This window comes from Hippocampus zosterae, chromosome 10 (genome assembly GCF_025434085.1).
Source record: "Hippocampus zosterae strain Florida chromosome 10, ASM2543408v3, whole genome shotgun sequence".
Classification (NCBI taxonomy): domain Eukaryota; kingdom Metazoa; phylum Chordata; class Actinopteri; order Syngnathiformes; family Syngnathidae; genus Hippocampus; species Hippocampus zosterae.
In genome coordinates this window covers 10,971,874-10,991,879 of record NC_067460.1, presented here as the reverse complement: position 1 = coordinate 10,991,879, position 20,006 = coordinate 10,971,874, and the positions used below count along the sequence as shown (strand labels likewise).

Below are 20,006 nucleotides of genomic sequence, written 5' to 3'. Positions count from 1 at the left end.
CAAACAACAAAACAACAACTTTAATCAACTTCAGTCAAACATCTCAAATCACGAGAAAAATTTCGTTACTTTTGTCTGGAAACAGGAGTCCGTAATTTTGCGGTTGACTTCCCTCTCAATGCGCTGGATAAGAGGGAAGTCCTGGAAACCGCGGGCGTACCTTCTGAGAATCCGGCAATGCATCGTATCGCCTGAGTATGTCCTTCTTATCCGCAGGTGATAGCCCTCGTCTCTTGAATGAAGTTGAAGCCATTGTGACGTGCGTGTGTCTATGTGTGGAGTGACGCGTGCTACCTGTTACTGTATACGGCTAGAACTACCGCGTTTTCTCGCGATAGTGGTACAGTATCGCGATAGCTACACTTCGAAAACCACTAATTTACAATGTTCATTGCTTACGGCCTGTTCTATTAAGCGGAGATCTGTTCTACTAAGCGGTGTATCTTTATAGGAAATTGCATTAGGCAAATCCGTTCCAGAGCCTTTTGCTCTATTAAGCGGATTACTCTATTAACCGGTGTTCTATTAAGCGGAGTGCACTGTAATAATATCAAGGGGGAACAAAAAACAAATATCACAATGATATAATTTTTCTAAATTGTTAAGACCTACTATAATAAATAGAGAGCGAGAGAAAGAGAGACCTGAGTTTAAGGATCATGGAAGCCCAAGCGAGACTTGAACATTTGCACACCTCGAGTGCCCACTGACCTCCGTCCTTCAAATCGGGAAATCACCGGCAACTTTTCAAAGGGTTTTCCACGATTATAATAGCAAGACTGCGGCGTTCAGTGGCGTAGTTTATCACACTGGGATTATGGGCGGCGTGTTTTATCGACCGACTCTAGATCCCTACATGCATCAAAAATTCCCAGTCTGCACTGCATCAAAAGGAATTCTTGTTTATTTAAGTAATCCTTTCCGACCAAACAAATACAGGACAGGTAACACACATATCACCGTGATATGCTTTGCCCTGTCTTGCTGATTAAACTGAACATTTTTTCCCCCTCCCCGACCCCATCTTTTAATTCTCACTGCTTTTGTTTTGTTACATCACTCGCTGACAATATTCAATGGACTTGAGAGCCACTGGTTTGGTGGCAGGTAACTCAACTCACTTCACAACAAGCAGCAGTTTGGCAGATAACAATATTCTTGGGGGGAAATAAGAGGCCATGAATCTGTTTATTGCCATTCTGATCTGAAGGATGCTAAACTAAAAAAAAAAAAAAAATACAAAAAAAGCATGCTGTGCATTTAAAAAAAATACGTAGCCTCCATTAGCTGAATACGAACATAAAATGGGAAACACTAAATGGCACACGGGCCAACAATTTGCATCTGTGTGGAGGTGTTATCCTTTTAGCAACAGATATCTGAACACAAACGGTGCAGCAACACATGTACAGAGGTAATAAATCAGTAATAAGAAGCATATATCCTTTCTCTTTTCACAACTTATAATGCTGCCATATTGAGAAGCCGAGAGGTGATCCACCATTACAGTACATCCGTATGTCTGTCTTATAATAATATGTAACCGCTTCTGGTCAAATAGGGGAAGTCTCAAACGCACGTTATGGTGATATTGATAAGAGCAGAGAACTAAATTAGGCAATGAGAGCAACTGACCAGCATCTCCTTCAAGGCTGTGATCAAGCAGTGCCCTACTTTTGGTAGCATGTTAGTTTACGTGCGTGGGCATCTCATTACTCACGCGTCAACATCAGGCAGCAGATCCAACTTGCTAGGGAAAATCTCGGACAAGAGAACTCGAGTAAAGCTCCTGCCCAGCGACTGCAGCCTTGATTCCAGGTGCTACAGAGAGAACAGAGTTAGGAGTGTGCCGAATCTGTCATCCTCGTATCAAAACGTGATTTTCTCATGGGGTTGCCACAACAAGCCAATTTATTTGCAGCCAACCAATACAAAGACACTTCAAACAAGCACAGGTTTCTTCAACAGCCTTTGCCAGTTGGACTCATTATCTGTCATGCACAATCCAGAGATGCAAGCTCTGCACAAAGGCTCAAGCTGGCTTCCTCAAAAATTAAAAGGCACACCTTTGTCTTGTCCAAAGTAAGCAATGTACCGAATTCAGCAACAGTACCTAAGTGGGGTGGTCCTGAGCAAAAGGTGGAAAGATTCCACAATCAATTGATCTTTTGACGCTAATATATAAGAAGAACAAGTGTTGGAAGTACATCGATGCCGAGAAGATATTTAAAAATCCCATACATGTTCGATTAGTGAGACTGTGTGTCTGTCTATGAGAATAACTTGAGTTCAATAAGGAAAAAAAAAAGGATATATCAGCCCGTACAACATTATCTGGCACCTCACTTTTTAATCTCGGCAGATCAATATGGTAGAGCAGTTCAGTCTTTGTAAATCCCCCTTCAATCCTCCTCCTCGTTAATGCTACAGACTACCACCATATGTCTTTGAACGTATACTGATGACATTTATATGGACCTCACGTAATAGATTAGCATATGCTCCTAAGCAAATCATACGGTGGGTGCCAAGCCTGGTCTTGGGAATATCTCAACCATGAAGGTTCCAGATACCATCAAGTCATGCAAAGCTTGATCATGGGAGCGTCATTTAAAGGGGGGGGGGGGGGTATCAGAGCAGAGAGACAAGGAAAACACGTGGGCGAGAAATTCTGCAGATCAGTTGACAACGACTGACCTGAATGAAATCTTTGCATACATATTGAATCAGAATATGCCGACATAACATTTTGCACAAATGTTTGGGTTCTTTTTATATCTAGTTCACACTCTTAATAATGAACTGAATAAGATCAAATATCTTTCATATGAATTCTTTGCCTTTATTTTAGCGTATGATCACAACTGATTAACTTATCGCTTGTGTATGTTAAAAAATATATATATTTTAAAAGAGGACGTTGAAAAAATAATTCCAAATTAAATCTGGCATTATCTATCCATCCATCCATTTTCTGATCCGCTTATGCTCACAAGGGTCGCGGCATGTGCTGCGGCCTATCCCACTTGTGTTTGGGCACCAGGGGGGGACACCCTGAACTGGCCGCCAGCCAATCGCAGGACACGCAGACAAAAAAATATCCGCGTTCACACACAACTCGATGGACAAATTAAAGCGTTCTATTAACCACCCACGCATGTTCTTGGAATGTGGGAGGAAACCAGAGCACCCAGAGAAAACCCACGCAGGCACGAGGAGGACATGCAAACTCCACACAGGAATGCAGGAATCCAACCCTTCACCTCTGCACCGTGAGGCCGACACGCTAACCATCTCGACCACCGGGTCGCCTCATCCAGAAATAATGATTTTTTTCGTTTATGTGTTATCCAATGTTTAAAAATAACGGTGACTTTTCTCGTACGAAGATTTCCCATTGCTGGAAACTTGCCTGACTAAAAATGTCAAATTGAAAAATATTGCAGACTGTTGCATGGCAGGCCTGGGGACAAAAACACTGCTGACACAAAAACACATACAGACACCTACGCGCACACTCACCTCCAGAACTTTTGGGTTTCCCTGACGACCCAGCGTGCCCAAAATGAGCCCCCATCTCTGGGCTGAGCGAGCCTTGTTGATGGCCTCAAGCCTCAGGGCACGCATGGCCTCATGATCGTAGTACTCCCTGGAGAAGACTTTACTGTAGGGGTCATACCTGCACACAGAAAAATAGCACATACACTCTCCTAATTGTCATCATCGCATGCAATCTAAGGGACTATTGTTCGAGTATCTATCCCAAGGACCGAAATGCAAAACGAGATTAAAAATCCAATCATGAAAACACATCAAGTGTGACAGCAGTTGGTGTCAACTCGAGCTACTTCAGAGTATCTAATCTGCTTTACTTGGATCCAGGGACGTTGCGCGCCGTTGAGATTAGAATCTTGTTTGTGGTTGAGACCGGTGAGTTGTGCAGCTGCGCATATATCGACAACATTATTTCACTTTGCATATCAACAACAGGTCATCAAAACCATATTTGCGCCTCATCCTGCGTTATCAGGACACGGCACTAAAGCAAGCGATCACAGTTTTGACAGTGGTACTGTCAGAGAAATCAATTTACCGGTATGTTTATAACAGCGGTTTTGATATAGAATACTGCATAGTTTGATGATCTGATCATCTTAAAATGATGAAAAGGCACACAAATTGTACATTACTTGTGCCTGGTTCACGTTCAATGTTTTGTTTTCAATGTTTTCAAATCACGACCATATTTCAGACTCTTGGGCACACCGCGTTATTAGGTGCGATATTAATGAATGGGTCAATTTTTTCATCAGACATAAGACGCATTGTCTGTTAAAACATTTCTTTTAATTGTACCGTGTTGATTTGAGAGACTTAGCAGTATTACGCTAGGTTGAGACCGGACACCAAATTATGCCGTGCGTCTCACTTACTTGTTGTTTGCCGTGCAGCTACACAAGGGCTGCTTTTGAGCAGAGAAGGGGATATTCCGACAAACGGAAAAAAAAAAAAACGGTGGGTGTTATGACTTTGGCTAATGCTAGATGCTATCATGGTAGAGAGTTCAACAGCTGGAAACAAGTCATCACACTCAACCATTATCCAAACTTTTTTTTGTTATGCCCCGGTAATTATTGGAAGCTGGCTGTGTAGTTTACTTCGCGGTGGTCGAGTCCCCCATTGTAAAAATGGTAACACGCCACCAGAAAAGCTCAGCGTGCTTTGGGTCTATCCCGTGACTGCATTCGACTATCAGAACTATATTTCCCATTATTTTTAGACCAGGAAGCAGGAAGAAGTTCTATTACAGTATGACGAAAACAAACGCATGCTAGCGATATTCGACATGGATGAGAATGCTACAATAAGAGAAATTCATTTGAATTAAAGACGACAAACTGAAACGCCAACATCCACACTTACCGTACATAAAGTACACTGTCAATTTCTGAGAAAATTAAAGGAGTTAATGTGTCCCTTATGGTAAAAAAAAAAAAAAAAACAACAGTGACAGCAACACATTAATTCTAAATTCAAGCTTGAAGAACACACACGGATCATTTACCATACCTGTAGGCAGGCAAATCTGGATTTGCGATCATGATAGACTCCAGGTGAAATCTTCCATCTCCCAAATAGCTAAAAAAACAAAAAGATCACGCTTCAGAGAAATGGCGAGAGAAAATCAGGAGAAAGCAATTTGTGCAAATGTAAATTCAATCAGCAATTTAAATCTATTGCGCCCTTCCCCGTAGGCCACCTTGTAACAGAAGTCTTAAGACATAGCAGTTTTCGGGTCTTGAGGCTAACGTGGAGGATCAGCCCAGCTCCGCTGTTTGGGGACCATGACCCCCAACGATTGGAGCATGCTGTTTACAGAGAATGCAAGGCCTTTCAATTAACCCTTGGCCTTCTACTGGGGATTCAGCAGACTCCGAGCGTAGGCAGTGTGTACAAACAGAAAGAACAGCGAGGCATGGAGGTGCTTGAAAACACTAGGCAAGGCATATCTATTTATATACCACAATTCTCTCCAGAGAAACCAGGAACTGCTTCACTTAGCATATAGAAATGGCAATATAAAAAAAAAAAAGTAGTAAAAACCAAAACAACAAACGCAAAGCCCCAGAAGAAAATGCAAATTACACGACAGGGTGGCAGAAGGGGGGATGTTGCTACCCCAAGAGCTTTCCTTTGACAAACTGACATGGGTTTCAGTTATTGCCTCCCTGGAGTTGGTCCACTCTGTCCATGGGTTGACATTTATTTATGCACTCCGCAAACTGTAGAGTGGTAAAAGAATACGTTTGGAGGAAGCATTTGTGAAGGCAGAGTTTCACAATGCAACAGAGTTTGGACAAGGATTGAACACTGGGCCAGGACATCGGCTGGGGTGGGCAACTCCCTGAGTTGGTTATGCCACAGGGAAAAGGCGCTTGAAAACTGCTGTGTGTTGTTGAAACCCGGGCACGATAAGGTCGCCAACTAGTCAATGTTTTTGGAAAACACGAAACAATAAAATTTTGAGAACACACATGGGCATTTTCTATTGGGTCTTTTTCCTTTACTTGCTCCCCCAACTGGTTGACAGTTTTGTTTTAATGTCAATTAAAAAAAATACCTGTATTCAAAAAATATTGAAAATGGTTGGAATCCAACTCAAACGTCACAGCAGTGAATGAGTTCAGGATGCACTGTGGCCTTGTGATTGGTTAGCAGTGGCCTCAAGTAAACCAGAAGACCTTTCAGTTCGTAGTGAAACAATGCTGCATGACCAATTAGGTCTTTGCTGCCATTTTTAATCATCAAATGAATTATCCACCAGGCTTGAGAAAACGGGTGTTGGGTCATTTCTGCAAAGAACTTTGTGCCCTGAAGGATCATTTCCTTATCTTGAGATTGGATTGAGATTGACACAATTTTTGTGTTCACACACGACCAGATGAACAGTCACAAGGAGTGGCGGTGGCGGTGGCGGTGGTGGTGGTGGTGGTGGTGGTGGGGGGGGGGGGGGTGGCTAAGGCCAATGCTCCCTCTCATGACTGTACACTTTGTAACGCATTATTATTATCAGGCAAAGTGCGTTTTGTGTACAATTTACTGATGGCACTCAGAATGAATGGCTACCTGGACGGCCGAGAGAAGCATTTTAAAATGGTACACATGAGCTACGATAGTTAACAGGCTGCAAAAGTGCGTTGCATGCATCCGCGTCAGGTCTGCCACGAAGGTAGGCAGTGATATCCTTTTCACAAGATCGAAAACTCTTGTGCCTACTTTATTTTTTTGGTTTCGTTTATCTTAGGGGGTCGTTATGGCCGATGCTCATTATGGCATGCGTGTGTAAGTGCACAGTAACGGGTGTATCGCGGGAGGTGAGGTTGGTCTTCGGTCAAAAAAGTTTGAGCACTGCTGGTGTACAGGTGCAATTACGCTCACTAATTGTTAAATATTTATAAAGAGCTGTTGATGCTTGTCCGTGTACTCTACCTGGAAACATGTTTTGCCAAGATATATATTTTTTGAGTGTGTGTGTGTTACATCACATAGATGATTGTACTCCTGCGGTCTCTCTGTTGCACCACTTTGCTTGAAAGGATTCAAGGCCATTCCATGATTAGACTGTGAACAATAAGACAGCCGCACTTGTGTGGCAATGTCCTCATGTCTCGCTCGCCTTCAAAAGCTGCTTTTTTCTAAAAGCTTGCTCTCCCGTTGATCACAGCCCTACCATCAATAATGAATTCGTCTTATGAAGTGTGCTCTTAGTGTAACATTAGTCGCCGTTACGTTATGCAACCAGCCCAACCTTTGCATTCACATCTGCATACAGTAGCGGTCCATTAGCGGCAAGAGTATGAGCAAAGGAGCGGAAGTGAATTCAGCAATTAAACATTAATTTTAGAGCAAGTTTAAGTAACAGAACATTCTATCTGCAACTCAAAATAACGCGCAGATCGACATTCTACAAAAAGGGGGTGAAATTGACCAAATTAATCATTGATCTAAAACAAACGTACTGCAATAATGAAGGAAAATCAGTCACTGCTTCATTTTTGTGGTCAAACCAAATTTTGCAGGTGTGAGGGTGAACAGAAAGAGAGCTACTAGGCAGTGGGAACGTTCGAGACAACAGAGTGCACCAAATCTCAGACAAAGCAATCGATTCTCCATCTCATCACAGCCCGACACACATCAAAGCAAAGGCCCATTGGATTAGTAGGTGAAAAGTACGCCCCCCCACCCCACACACGCCCAAAGACACGCGGGTGAGCACATCCTGACGCACATGTGCTTCGACGCACACCTTTGTAGCTGACCCCCCATGGAGCCTGGCTTATGCATATAGAGCCACGCTCAGCCCGGTCCCATCAGTTTTATCTTATGCTCCAGGATGCTTTAAAATCACATGGGCTGACAAAGAGAAGAATCTGGGAGAATGACCTGTGATATGGTTGGGCAGCAAACAGCACTGGGGAAGTGGATGTGTCCATAAGCATAGTGAACTGCTGGCTCCAAAAGTGAAAGTGCTTTCTTTGTTTTTACGGCCACTTGCTTCTCTACCCACCCGACACACTGGGCTCTACTCTCTGGAGCTTACGGTACACCTCTTTCACGGCCACCCTTCACACTTTGACATCCACATGTTGTCCTCAGTTACGCCCGCCTTTCCTCAATATAGAAGATGGCGCCCGAGTAGGCAGCCTTCGGCAAGTGCTCTTCAAGAGCCTTGCTTTTTTGTTCTTTTTTGCTGTTTTTGTCTTTTGTTTTGTCACATGTTGTTGCTGTTTGTTGTTTCATTGTGTGGACCTGATATGGACTGTTTTCAGCGCTTTTTGGCCACGACATTCGTCAAAGGAGCAGTATCTGTGCTTGGTGGTTGCGCCTTCTCGGCAGCACGCCTGTACCAGCACAGATTTTGATTGGGAGGAATGTCGGCGCCATTGACTGTCGGTGCTGGACATACCTGGGGCGCTTGTGTTTTTTGCGCCAGTAATGGGCAGCATTTTTCACAACCCCGATTTGTTCAGTGGCTATGTCAGCGCTGTTGGACAGTTGGCGTTGGTGCGGCTGGATGGATGGCCGCTGAAGTTGAGGATGAAGAGAGAGGAGCTTTGGCGAAGAGCGCCGATGCGTATTTGGAACCGTGAGTCGCCGCTTGGAATTGAAATGGATTTCCATGCGACAGGAGAAGTGAACCAATCTCTTTTTTCGTCAATGGATGCTACAGCTTCTTGTTGACTTTGAAACTTAGCTTGTAGCCGACATGTGCACATTTTGATCCACTGGTTAAAGGACACTTTTGATTCTCTCCTCTTTCATCTCAAACTGCTTCAAACAACAAAGCGTGTGACGGAAAAGTGGTTAGGACTGCACGACTGTCCGTCTTTTATGTTATGTGTTGTGTTTATTATTTTACTTTGTTAACTGTTTTGTAAAGTGCTTTGTTACAGCTGCCGCTGTTGTGAAAGTGCTATAGAAATCAGCATGTATTGTATTGTATTGTATTGTATTGTATTGTATTGTATTGTATATAAGCAGCTGTCGGCACAACATAAGTCAGTCAAGCAGATACTCTCATCAAAGTCACACAAAAGCATTCACCGATTTTGGAACACCACGTCCGTTTTGGAGAAAAGACTTTTAAGTGCATCTTATGGTCGTGAAATTACTGTATTCTTCGTCCTTGGTGCATTAAATGATTGGCTGCTGCAACAGGTCAGAAAAATAAGTGTGAAGATGAAATGGCCTTTATCCTCTCTCCAGGTGGCCAAGACGTACGTACCACATTGAGCAGCGCAACGTGCATTGATTGAATGACATCGTGTGACAAAAGCAGTTGACTTTGTTTTGATTCTAATTATGTCACCAATCTATGTTTTTGTGAGGTACTGTATAACATAGTATGAAAGTGAGGTCATCATAGTAACAAAAGCCAGACTTGCCATTGGCCAGCCAGTATACAAGGCAAAAACTCAAATTTTTGACAAAAGCAAGTCAAACACATGTTATTAAGACTCGGAACTGTTTTAAATTGTGGGGAGGAAAAAAAAAAAGTCACACGTCTCCTTGTGGTCGTTGAAGGTCATTTATTACCAGGAATAAAAAAATTATACGTAATTGAAAATGTGATGTGGGCTGCAGTGTTGCAGTCACAAGTGCTCGTGTGCGCTTCCAGTTATTTTAAGCTTTGCCTGCTTTTGGCCGCCCATAAAATAGGCTTGTTATGACTGCTGTGATGTCATGCTGATTATTCCTCGGCTAACAAGGCCATGTCCATGGTGACGAGTGTAAGGAGAGTGTAGGAGAGAAATGCTATCTTTGGTTATCCAGATATATATGCTGACGGACGGAGGCGAAAAAAATGTGGAGGCGAAACCAGATTTCTTACATTATGGCGTTGACATTGCGGTCCAAGCGTGGAGAGGTGCAGCCCAAAATTTCTCCGGGTGAGAGAGGTCGACACTGTGGCACCAGCACGTCGTACTCTGGCTTGAGGGCTGCACTCACAGCCTGTGTAGGACAAAGAAAAGACAGATGAGAGTGTTCCAAAAATAACAAAATACAGTGATGTTTTTCTTTTGCTCGGCCTCTAACCTCGCGCCACTCTGCTTGGAACATTTGCAAGGCTGACCATTTTCATCTCTCAATGTCCTTGCACAATAATGGTGGACTACGTGACACCATCGCTTTTTCATTAGTGTGCACATCCCGTTTAATGCTACGCTCGGTTTTATGCGATGACATATTCATCAACTCGCCACGCTTGCAGACATTCTTCATATTCCTTCGCACACACCGGCGAAGCCCCTGATTGCCTTGTTTTGTGCACATATTTTGTCAGGTTTTTGCAGTTGACACTCCCCCTCCCCACAAACATTTTCCTCTTTGTGTTCCATACATGAGAAAGAGAGGAAAAAAAATAGAGCAAGCGGCAGAGTGAAGGCAAAAGCAGGCAAAGTGGGATATGTATGCAAATTATACAGGGGGTATGAATGTCGGGATTAAAATAGGGTAGTGATGCAAAAGGCAGAGAAAGAGGTCAGAAAAAAATGACACTGGAGTTGTGATCCCAAAGCCATCCTTTCTCGGTCATGAACAACTTCACTCCTCTCCGTCACAGGGCTGCCAACTTGATTTGAAACGCGACTGCGTCATGGAATAAATCGCCTCTTCTCAGGCGCTTCGACTGTATATTAATTGAGGCGATGTGAGGAGAGATCAAAATTAGCTCCTCAGCGTGGAGGATGACGGATGAATTGAACGATTAAAAGCGAATTGAAGGCAGTCAACAGGGAGTGATGGTGAACTCGGAGCTTCTGCCGCCCATTCTGCAGGACCTCTTTGGCAGCCTACACAGCGCGAGTTGGAGGCGAAGTTCATGCGGTGCAGCTAAATACACATGCAGGCGCTTTCAAATACTGTATATGAAGGAAAAAGAAAAGACCTACATGGCTGAGCCTAGTTTAAGATTAACAGCAATTACATGAGGGGCAACCTTCAGTGTTTGTTCAAAGCATAAAAGCAGAATTTTAGAACAAAGGCGAATAAAGCAAAATAAATTTTAGAGCTTATGCCAGCTCTGCGCTAAGCGGGTTTCATAGTTCACGCCAGCCTTCAGATCCAAAATAACCTCTAAAAAGATATTAGCAAACGCACATTTGAACTGAACTTGGGTGTAGAGAATGTCGCTTTTTCATAAAAAAAAAACGTCAAAATATTTATTGGTAGTATTATTTATTAGTATCAAGTGGAAAACGTACTGATTGCATCATTGGTTTCTGTCTACTTTTACTAGTTTTAGCTTACACTCATTCGTAGGGCAGGAGACTTAGCTTTGGTGACAAACAAGACTTGGCTTTGGTGACATTGCCATAAAAAGTGCAGAACTACACTGACTATTTTTGGTGAGAAGTACTTCCCGACTCACATTCCCCTCCAGGTGCTCCTGCAACATGCTGTTCACAGGAAGAATGGCAGGAAGTCAATCACTGGCATTCATCCATTGAAGATTGAGCACCTCCTCACTTTTCTATCAACCTAACATTGTGTACCAAATACCTGCCGTTTGTTTTGAGAAAAAAAACCAGTTTTGATTTTAATTGGTACAGTTTTTTCCAAGTGCTAGATGGGCTGCTGCAGAAATCAAGAATTACAAGCTGGCTTGTGCCTTTCAGTATAAAGAGGTTTAGCCCAGGGAGTTTGGCACCAGCAGTGTGTTATTAAATTACCTTTTCCATTTATACAAACCTGTTGATGTTTAATTGTTAAGAGCCTTGTTTGAATAAAATGTCTTCCCAGGATAAAGACTTCATTGCGCAAAACACACACGCTTATTAGCCTCAAGACGCTTCATTAGCTTGATCTTTGAAGCTGAGCATATATAGTCCATTCACATTCTACCTGACACCACGAGCTGTGATGGAAAGTTAAAGTGAAGCACTGAAGTGCTCAAGCCGCGACCTGACTTGCATACGCTGTATATTCCGGGTGTTGCTGATAAATGTAGGCCCGGGAGGTGTCGGTGAGGGGAGTTTCAAACTCTTGCTGACTGCTAAAGGCAATCAAGGCGGCGACGTTTTGGCCAGTTATGCTAAAGGGTACACAAACAAAGGAAAATACGTCTTTTGTGTGCCCTGAGCTGTGCTGAAAACTAAAAGAACAGACACCCAACTTAACTTATTTTCAGAATGAACTGAAAACGCAGCACCGTCGACCGCTGCTATTGGTGCAGGAAGGGGACCGTGAAAAAAATGCATATAACTGTCGCCCATGGTCATGTGTTTCGGATTTATTTATTATTTTAACCATTTAATATACAATGTGAACTGTGAATAAGGAGGGGTTGACTGGATAACCTTAATAGGTCAACTTAATTTGACCTCAAAAATTATTCATAAACATGTCTAGTGGTTCTGTGTTTTGGCACAGTTTACTGTTCTTTAACAAGAAGTTGAACTGCAAAATACCCAAAAGGTGACTGACCCATGCAATAACAATGACCATACATATCCTACTTCAACAATGGCACCGCGAGAGTAACTGCCTTGACAGCAGCTCCTCTACTTTTTGTTCTTATACTTTCTTCATTTCATAACTTTGCTGCTGTAAATTGGGAATTTCTCCTTTGTGAGACAAATAAAGGTTTTCTTATTATTTATTCTTATTCAACTTGAGTTGTTTTTTTTACATTCACACAGACGAACTCTCATAGCGTGACGATGTCATCAGCGGGTTGATATAAGAGTAATAAGAATAAGAATAAGAAAACCTTTATTAGTCTCGCATGGAGAAATTTTCACAGCAGCAAAGTTATGAAAGGAAGAAGTAGAACAACAAAAAAATAGGAGCTGCTGGAAAGGCAGCCACTCTCGCGGCGCCATTTTGAAGTCAAAAATAACAAAAATAACACAAGACAACACATAGGACAGAGACAGTCGTGCAATCTTCACCACTTTACTGCATACACTTTGTTGTCTGAAGCAGTTATAGATGAAAGACTATTGAGAGACTGGAAGAGTGACAGAAAGCCAAAGAAGCGAACGTCCTCGAAAATATACATCAACCATCTGTTATCAATTTCTTAAGTTCATCTGTCAAGGTTAGAGTCCATATTAGCGCCATCATGAAATTTCACTTTAGAGCTAAATGTGCATTTACAGGAAATGGCTGTGTTTGGGATGGGGGGGAGGGGAAGAAGCCAGCCAACAAAACTTCAAACTTAGCAGAAATTCCTCTGATCAGCACCTGTCAATCATGCCTCATTCCTGCTGTACTGAATGACTTGAAGTCATCCCCGTTGCTAAGGAGGGTAGTTCGAATCAAAATCTGGCTTGAAGCAGGCTTTTTTGCAGTCTATGCCAAGCTATAAAAGCATGACACGGCTACAATTTAGAACAGAAATGGACTTTAAGAACGACGATGCACAATCTGGTGGAGGACTGAAACCGTCGTCGCATGCCCATCCCCAGCATGAAGCCAATCCACTTGCCAGTGGAGGCATAATAAACAGGAAGCGTTTCAAATCCTCCCGCAACAGAAGCCGCATGTGATGCCATGCCAGTGCTCCATCATCACCTGCAGTGCAGCCACAAACTGAATGGTGCTGACGAGCGCCAGCGACTGTCCGGGAGGGAAGTTGAACTTGACCGTGTCCAGGAAGTGCGCGTTGTCCATCTGGATGTCCACAAACACGTAGAGCATCTTAATTCCGGCCGTGGCGTCGATGGGGACTGTGGAGACCAAGAGAAAAGAAACGAGGGTAAATAATTCAAGCGGCTGTGTCAGGTGAGGCTGTGGCACATGCACTATTGATGGCGCCTCAAAACATGAGAGCTTGGCACATGTTCATGAGTACATAGGCGATGTAGATGAACATCGCTCTGTGCCTTGTCAAGCCGATGCAAGGGGCTTTATTATGTATCTATGGCAGAGATACACACGTGATTAAAATTGATGTCATTAATTTCACAAGCCATTTGGGAAGCAGTCGTGCCTTTGAGGAGCTACATTAAAAATGCTCTTGGATGACTTGAACGCTGGACAAAGGAGGCTGGAGTCCAAGAAAACGGGAGGGGGAACATTATCATCATCAGCACCGATCATCGCAATTAGTCTTGATTTTGCGCCACAATGAATTTTGCAGATGCAGAGCCAAGAGGCGTTTTGCTGTTACGACAGAGCCAACGGCCGATGATGTTGCATGTTGTATGAGTTGGTATTTAATGGCCCAGATTAGTGTAATGCAGGAGAGGGATGAGAACCAAGTGCGAGAAAGGGGAAAGAAGACACGAAAGGGTTGTTGAGATATGGATCGCAACATGAGGACCGAAAGCAGCTGCTTTGGAAGTGAGGAAGGAGAAATTCTTACTAAAGAGGGTTGGAAAATTGTTTCAGGGATGGCGAGTCATGTCCACATGAAGGACGACAAGAGTTATAAAGCAACCGAGCGTCGTTGAAGGTTGTCAGTTACTTGACCACAGAGGTGATTTAGGACACCCGATTGGAGCGGGAAAAGGGATGGAGTGGGAATTGGGATATTTTGCACGGGCATCGCAGTACTTTCATATATCATGAGGGGGAAGGGGAGGGGGATTGGAGCTTGGAGCTTGAGGCAGCTGTCAATTGTTTATGGGCACTCTCAAAAGGTAAAGGGCAAACAATCGATTTGCGCTGAAATGAGGATGGCAACCGGCTTCGAAGACGCTACAATTAGAGACGCGGTCAATGGGATGCTTAGAACTCACTGACCTCATGACTGCGGTTATTAGGCCTGTAAAATGTGCCTGTTAATGTTAATTACTTTCTGGGACTGACGAAACGCCTCACCTTCAACTTGTCTTTTTTTTTTTTTTTTAAATACCGACCTCATCAGACAATTTTCAAGTTTAACTCGATTCGTTTGACATCGACAGATGTTGCTTCTTAATCAGTGTTTGCCAGATTACTTGTAAGTCTAGCAATTGCAAATCGTGGCGAGAGGATTATTGATGACTCAGATCTTGAAGCATCCATCTATCCATCCATTTTCTATAGCGCTTCTCTTCATCAGGCTGACCTTGGACTTTGGGTGAAAACGTGGACCAGCCCGCCGGATTTGTGTTCTTGGAACAAGTGAAGTAAAACAGGTACACTCGGGGGTTATGACTGCCACGTAAAAGGACGTGTGAATTTCTCCATTGTGAGACAAATAAAGGTTTTCTTCTTCGAAAAACGTCAACAGCAACACCAAGTGACTCCGAATTCTGACAACTGACAAGGACAACAAAGATGAAAGTAAATCAATCAAACGACTGAAAGTGAGGGAGTCTTGCACGAGTGATGAATGAGCAAAAGGCAAGGAAAACAGCGGTAACGAGAGCACCCCCAGGTGAAGCGAAACCTTTTAAGCTAAACTTGATTGGACTGCGGAGGCCATTGAGAATATGAGGAAGGAGATACGTGAGACTGGAGGACATCAAGTGAGGAAACAATTTGGCAGAGTGTGCAAAAAAACGACAATCTCGGGCACTGTATTGCTTGACCTGCAAAATTACTGACATTATCCATCCATCCATTTTCCGATCCGCTTACGCTCACAAGGGTCCCGGGGCGTACTGGAGCCTATTCCAGATGTCTTCGGGCAGTAGGCGGGGGAAACCCTGAACCGGTTGCCAGCCAATCGCAGGGCACACATAGACAATCAACCATTCGCGCTCACACTCACACCTAGGGACAATTGAGAGGGGTCCATTCACCTATGGTGCATGCTTTTTGGAATGTGGGAGGAAACCAGAGTACCTGGAGAAAACCCACACAGGCATGGGGAGAACATGCCAACTCCACAAAGGAAGGCCGGATCCGGAATCAAACCCTGCACCTCTGCACTGCGATGCCGACGCGCTAACCAGTCGACCAGGGGGTCGTCCATCCTAAGTAGCACAAAACTGAGGGTATGACCGGTCTCCAATCTTGAGGAATTGTGGATGAGGGAGCATTTCAATTAAAATGAATCACTGAACCTTTTGGAATATTGGACTTTCAAAGATGAGTGTGGAAATTGCTCTAACGAGCAGAGAGCAATGGAGCTTTTTTTGGCAGTTTTCTTTTTAGTCGAGAGTGGGTGGACTGATGCTCATTAGGTGGACCAATTTTCAGCATTAACAAGAGTCAGATATGGGCAGAGGTAGTCAGATATGGGCAGAGGTACCTCACACCCGTGCCCGCCTGCACGGGTGTGAGGTGAAAGGGGAGTTTTAAATTCAGGTTTATGTTTTGTTGCTTCTATTCTTTCCACTGTGCACCCGTTTTGCTCTGGATTTCCTCCTTTATTCGATCTTCTTTTTAAATAACTCCCAAATGAACTCTTAATTTTGTTTCTTGGAACTGCGAGAAGTTCAAAAAGTTAAACAGGTTATGTAAACACCTTTGGAGGAGGTTACCCTAATTGTTTATGACCTTGAACCAAATAGAGATATCTTCATCGTCATTCGTCACGCAAAATGAAACAGACAGCTTGTGGCAGTTGCACGTTGGACTCTGGTCTGGAGAGGTGAACAGGTGCTGAACAATCACACAACTGTTCATTGAAGAATTCGAATCTGAATGACCAATGGAGGGAGATAAAACCTTCAGGTTAAGGCGACTCACCAACATACAAGTCAACAATTTAGGAATTACCTCATATTTACCACCTGATTGTGACTTTCTTTTGACCTGACGCCATGTCATGGGTTATTATCCCCCACCCCAAAAAAATGCTTGACTCAGCTGTGTTGCATTTCCACCAAAAATGGTTTGTTGATGAAGAAATTTGTATGCTCGGAAAGCAGAGGGCAATGCAAATCTTTAGAAGTCAACGCTGAGCTGACTTCTGGGAGGTTTTCAAAGCCTTTTATGAGAAGACAGATAACTGATTTTAAGTCAAAGAAACATGGCGAGAAGAGATGACAATTGAAAAAAAACAAAGAAATGCTCTTCAGTTTTTTTATGATGAGGGAACGAATTACAAAACGGAAACAATCCGTAACTGTAAGAGCAGAGAACGAAACATTTTCTGCGCCAAGTGCCATTGCCAGTCTATTAACTCATTCAGTCCCAGTCCAATTCTGGACCAAGTCTGAAAACACGTTGAAAAGTGTCTTTGGGAGTGAATGAGTTAAGACTACATTCTAGTTCAAGAGATACTTTACTAATTTGGCCATTTTCAGCAGTAAAACGTGAATATTTTGTCCAAGATGAATGATAACTTAATTTAACACATTTGATGTCATTTTAGTTGACAGCAAGAGGCATAATGCATTTTTGAAGGTGTTCATTGTACACTGTACAGGGGAACTAGAAACAAATAATTGTGTTGTTTCTCTAGAAACCTTCAAAACATTTTAATGCCCAACCTTCCCGTAAATAGTTTTTTATGATTCCAAAGACTTAACATTTTTGCATTGTTTTCTCTTGAATGTATCTTGCTAAATTTGGTATTAGTTTTAGTTTGACAAGGGCAAGTTCATTGGCTAGCCCCACTAGCTTTTCTTTGTATTATTCTATATTGAGCATTGATGAAAAAGGATGTGTCGTACGGATACAACGAATTCCATTCTTAGTATTTTTTTTAATGAATCTGAGTCTATAGCTGTAGGAGGTCCACGATGACAAACCACAAACGGTGACAGCAACAAACAAAAAAGAAGAAACACCAGCGAGAACATGAAAGTGGAAGACTGTTCCTCTGTGAGGCGCATCGGCACCTTTGATCTCTCACAGGTGTCTGACACGAGACGCGTGTGACGTCCTCATGGTTGCGTGGTTGGAAAGGTCAAGGCAAAATAAAAACATGAATCGTCACATGGATACGCACTGGCTTTCATCAAGGTGGATGGAAAGGCCAAGCGGACATCCAAATCAAAGAACAAACGACTTCGCCGGAAGCAGAGGGAGCATTTTTGGAATGGCACAGCCTGAGCCCAGAACTAAATCACCATCGAAAGCGATACCATTGCAATTACAGACAATGCGCAATGTAGATGGACTCCTTTTCCAAAAGACTGAGTGACTTGAGTCAATCCATGTACGATGCCACTAGATATCTTTTCAACAGAACGGTAAAGGTTTCAGGTTTGAGAAATAGCTTTTATTTGGTGCCGTGTCTTATAAGGGTGTATTCACTTTCTATACCAAGTGAAGCAATCAATATGAAACGCCCAACCACTGAATTATTTGCTGTGGATGCTCTTCCATCTTAAATGTAAACATATACTGTACCTGCATCAGTAAGGCATCATCTCACGAATGGAGCGCATTAAAATTCTGCAGACTAGTTCTGGTATTTGGAAAAGGCAGCAATGTAGCAGAACGATCGATTTGGGCTTCCCAACTCGTCCGGTAAAAGACGGCCAGCCGGGCGGAGGGAGAAGGTCCGAGAGAAGGCGGAGGACACCTCTAATGTACAGTATGTTTCTCATTGATCCGCTGGGTCAATGCCATGTCTTGGCTAGAAAGGTCCGATGTGCCTGCCGTACTGGAGCAGCAGATATCCTCGGACCAATGTTATGTTCCTGTCGATCGATACGTCTTTCGGTCAGCACCAAGCCTTCTTGTGGGTCGTGCCATTTGATTGACAGTGATGGACGTTGTAACATTTTGATGAATTCTGTGAATTTGATTGCTGATTAATGTGTGTTGGGAAGCAATACCAGCAAAACGGAATGCTGGCTTTTGTTTTGTATTCCTCACCCTGTCGCGAGGTAGCTGTGGATGTTGAACAGAATGGGTTACATTTACCCAAGGTTCGGTTAATTATTTTTGACCCGCATATTGCATTGAGGATTGTAGTTTGGGGCTAAAGCTGGTTGCCTATATGGACATTTTGTGATTGAGATGTGCAAAATTGGCCATTGGTCACCTGCTTACGTTACAATACAATGGATTTTTATCGAACGCTTTCACAACAGCTGCAGCTTTAAAAAAGCAATTTCCAGAACATAAAATAAGAAAATAAAGTGACAACACACATAAGACATGGACAGTCATGCAATCACGACCCTATTCCAGCATACGCCTTGTTGTTTGAAGCAGTTCCAGATGAAAGAAGAGAGAATTAAAGTATCCTTTCACCAATGGGTCATAGAAGTCAATCTTAAAATGTGCACACGTCTGCTACAAGCTCAATTTGAAAGTAAACAAGAAGCTCTCGCATCTCCCATGTAAATCCGCTTCAATTCCAACCACCGACTCTCAGGTCCAAATTTCGCATTTGCACTCCACGTCAACGCTGCTCTCTCATCATCATCGGCTCCGCAAGCCATCCATCCAGCCGCACCAATACAGACTATACGACAGTGCCGACATCCCCGCTCAACAAAACGGGGCGGTGAAAAATGCTGCCCATTACGAATGCAAAATAACAGAAACGCCCTGGAACTGTCAAGTGGCAAGAGTCAAGAAGCGCCAACAAACACCATATGAAGAAAGAAAAGGGATAATTGACCAAAGAGCAGATAAGAGCTCTCACAGGCGACTGCCAACTACGGCACCATCTTCAGAATCAGAATCATTTTTATTGGCCATGTATGTAGAACACACAAGGAATTTGTCTCCGGTATAACACGTTGCATTGGTATCATCCATCATAAACAAGGACATGACAAGTAAGTATGGAAAAATTATGTATGGAATGACATTTTGTAATCTTGAGAAGTTAATGAGAAGTTGCTGAAATGTATGCTGTTTTTAGTGTGTATTCTTTGATAATGTCTACTAAGATGATGGAAAAGCTGATTTGCAGAGTGGCATCAATGTTTTATTTTGAGAAGGGGGTGGGTAGGTGGGGGCAGGAGGGTTCTTGTGCCTTGTCTTAGTTCTCAGGGTGTGCAAATCCTCATGAGCAGGTAGAGTGGTACAGATGATCCTCTCAGCATTCCTAACTGTCTTCAGCAGTCTGCTGTGATCCATCAACCCAGGGCTGATTCAATGACTTGCAGAGAACTGTCTCAACAGCTTAGACCGTACTTCCTCAGCAGTTGCAGAAC

The 20,006-nt window shown here is 43.2% G+C and overlaps 1 protein-coding gene across 1 annotated transcript in view; it reads right to left on the bottom strand.

The window, feature by feature from the left end:
• The window catches only part of dph1 (diphthamide biosynthesis 1), a 279,042-nt gene that overhangs the window by 15,512 nt on the left and 243,524 nt on the right, over positions 1-20,006 (bottom strand). The window contains exons 6-10 of the mRNA XM_052077525.1: positions 13,579-13,733; positions 9,893-10,014; positions 5,071-5,139; positions 3,523-3,679; positions 1,721-1,821 (exon numbers count right to left, since the gene is read on the bottom strand). Coding sequence (XP_051933485.1) covers positions 1,721-1,821; positions 3,523-3,679; positions 5,071-5,139; positions 9,893-10,014; positions 13,579-13,733 — 604 coding nt within the window. The remainder of the gene's footprint in view (positions 1-1,720; positions 1,822-3,522; positions 3,680-5,070; positions 5,140-9,892; positions 10,015-13,578; positions 13,734-20,006) is intronic.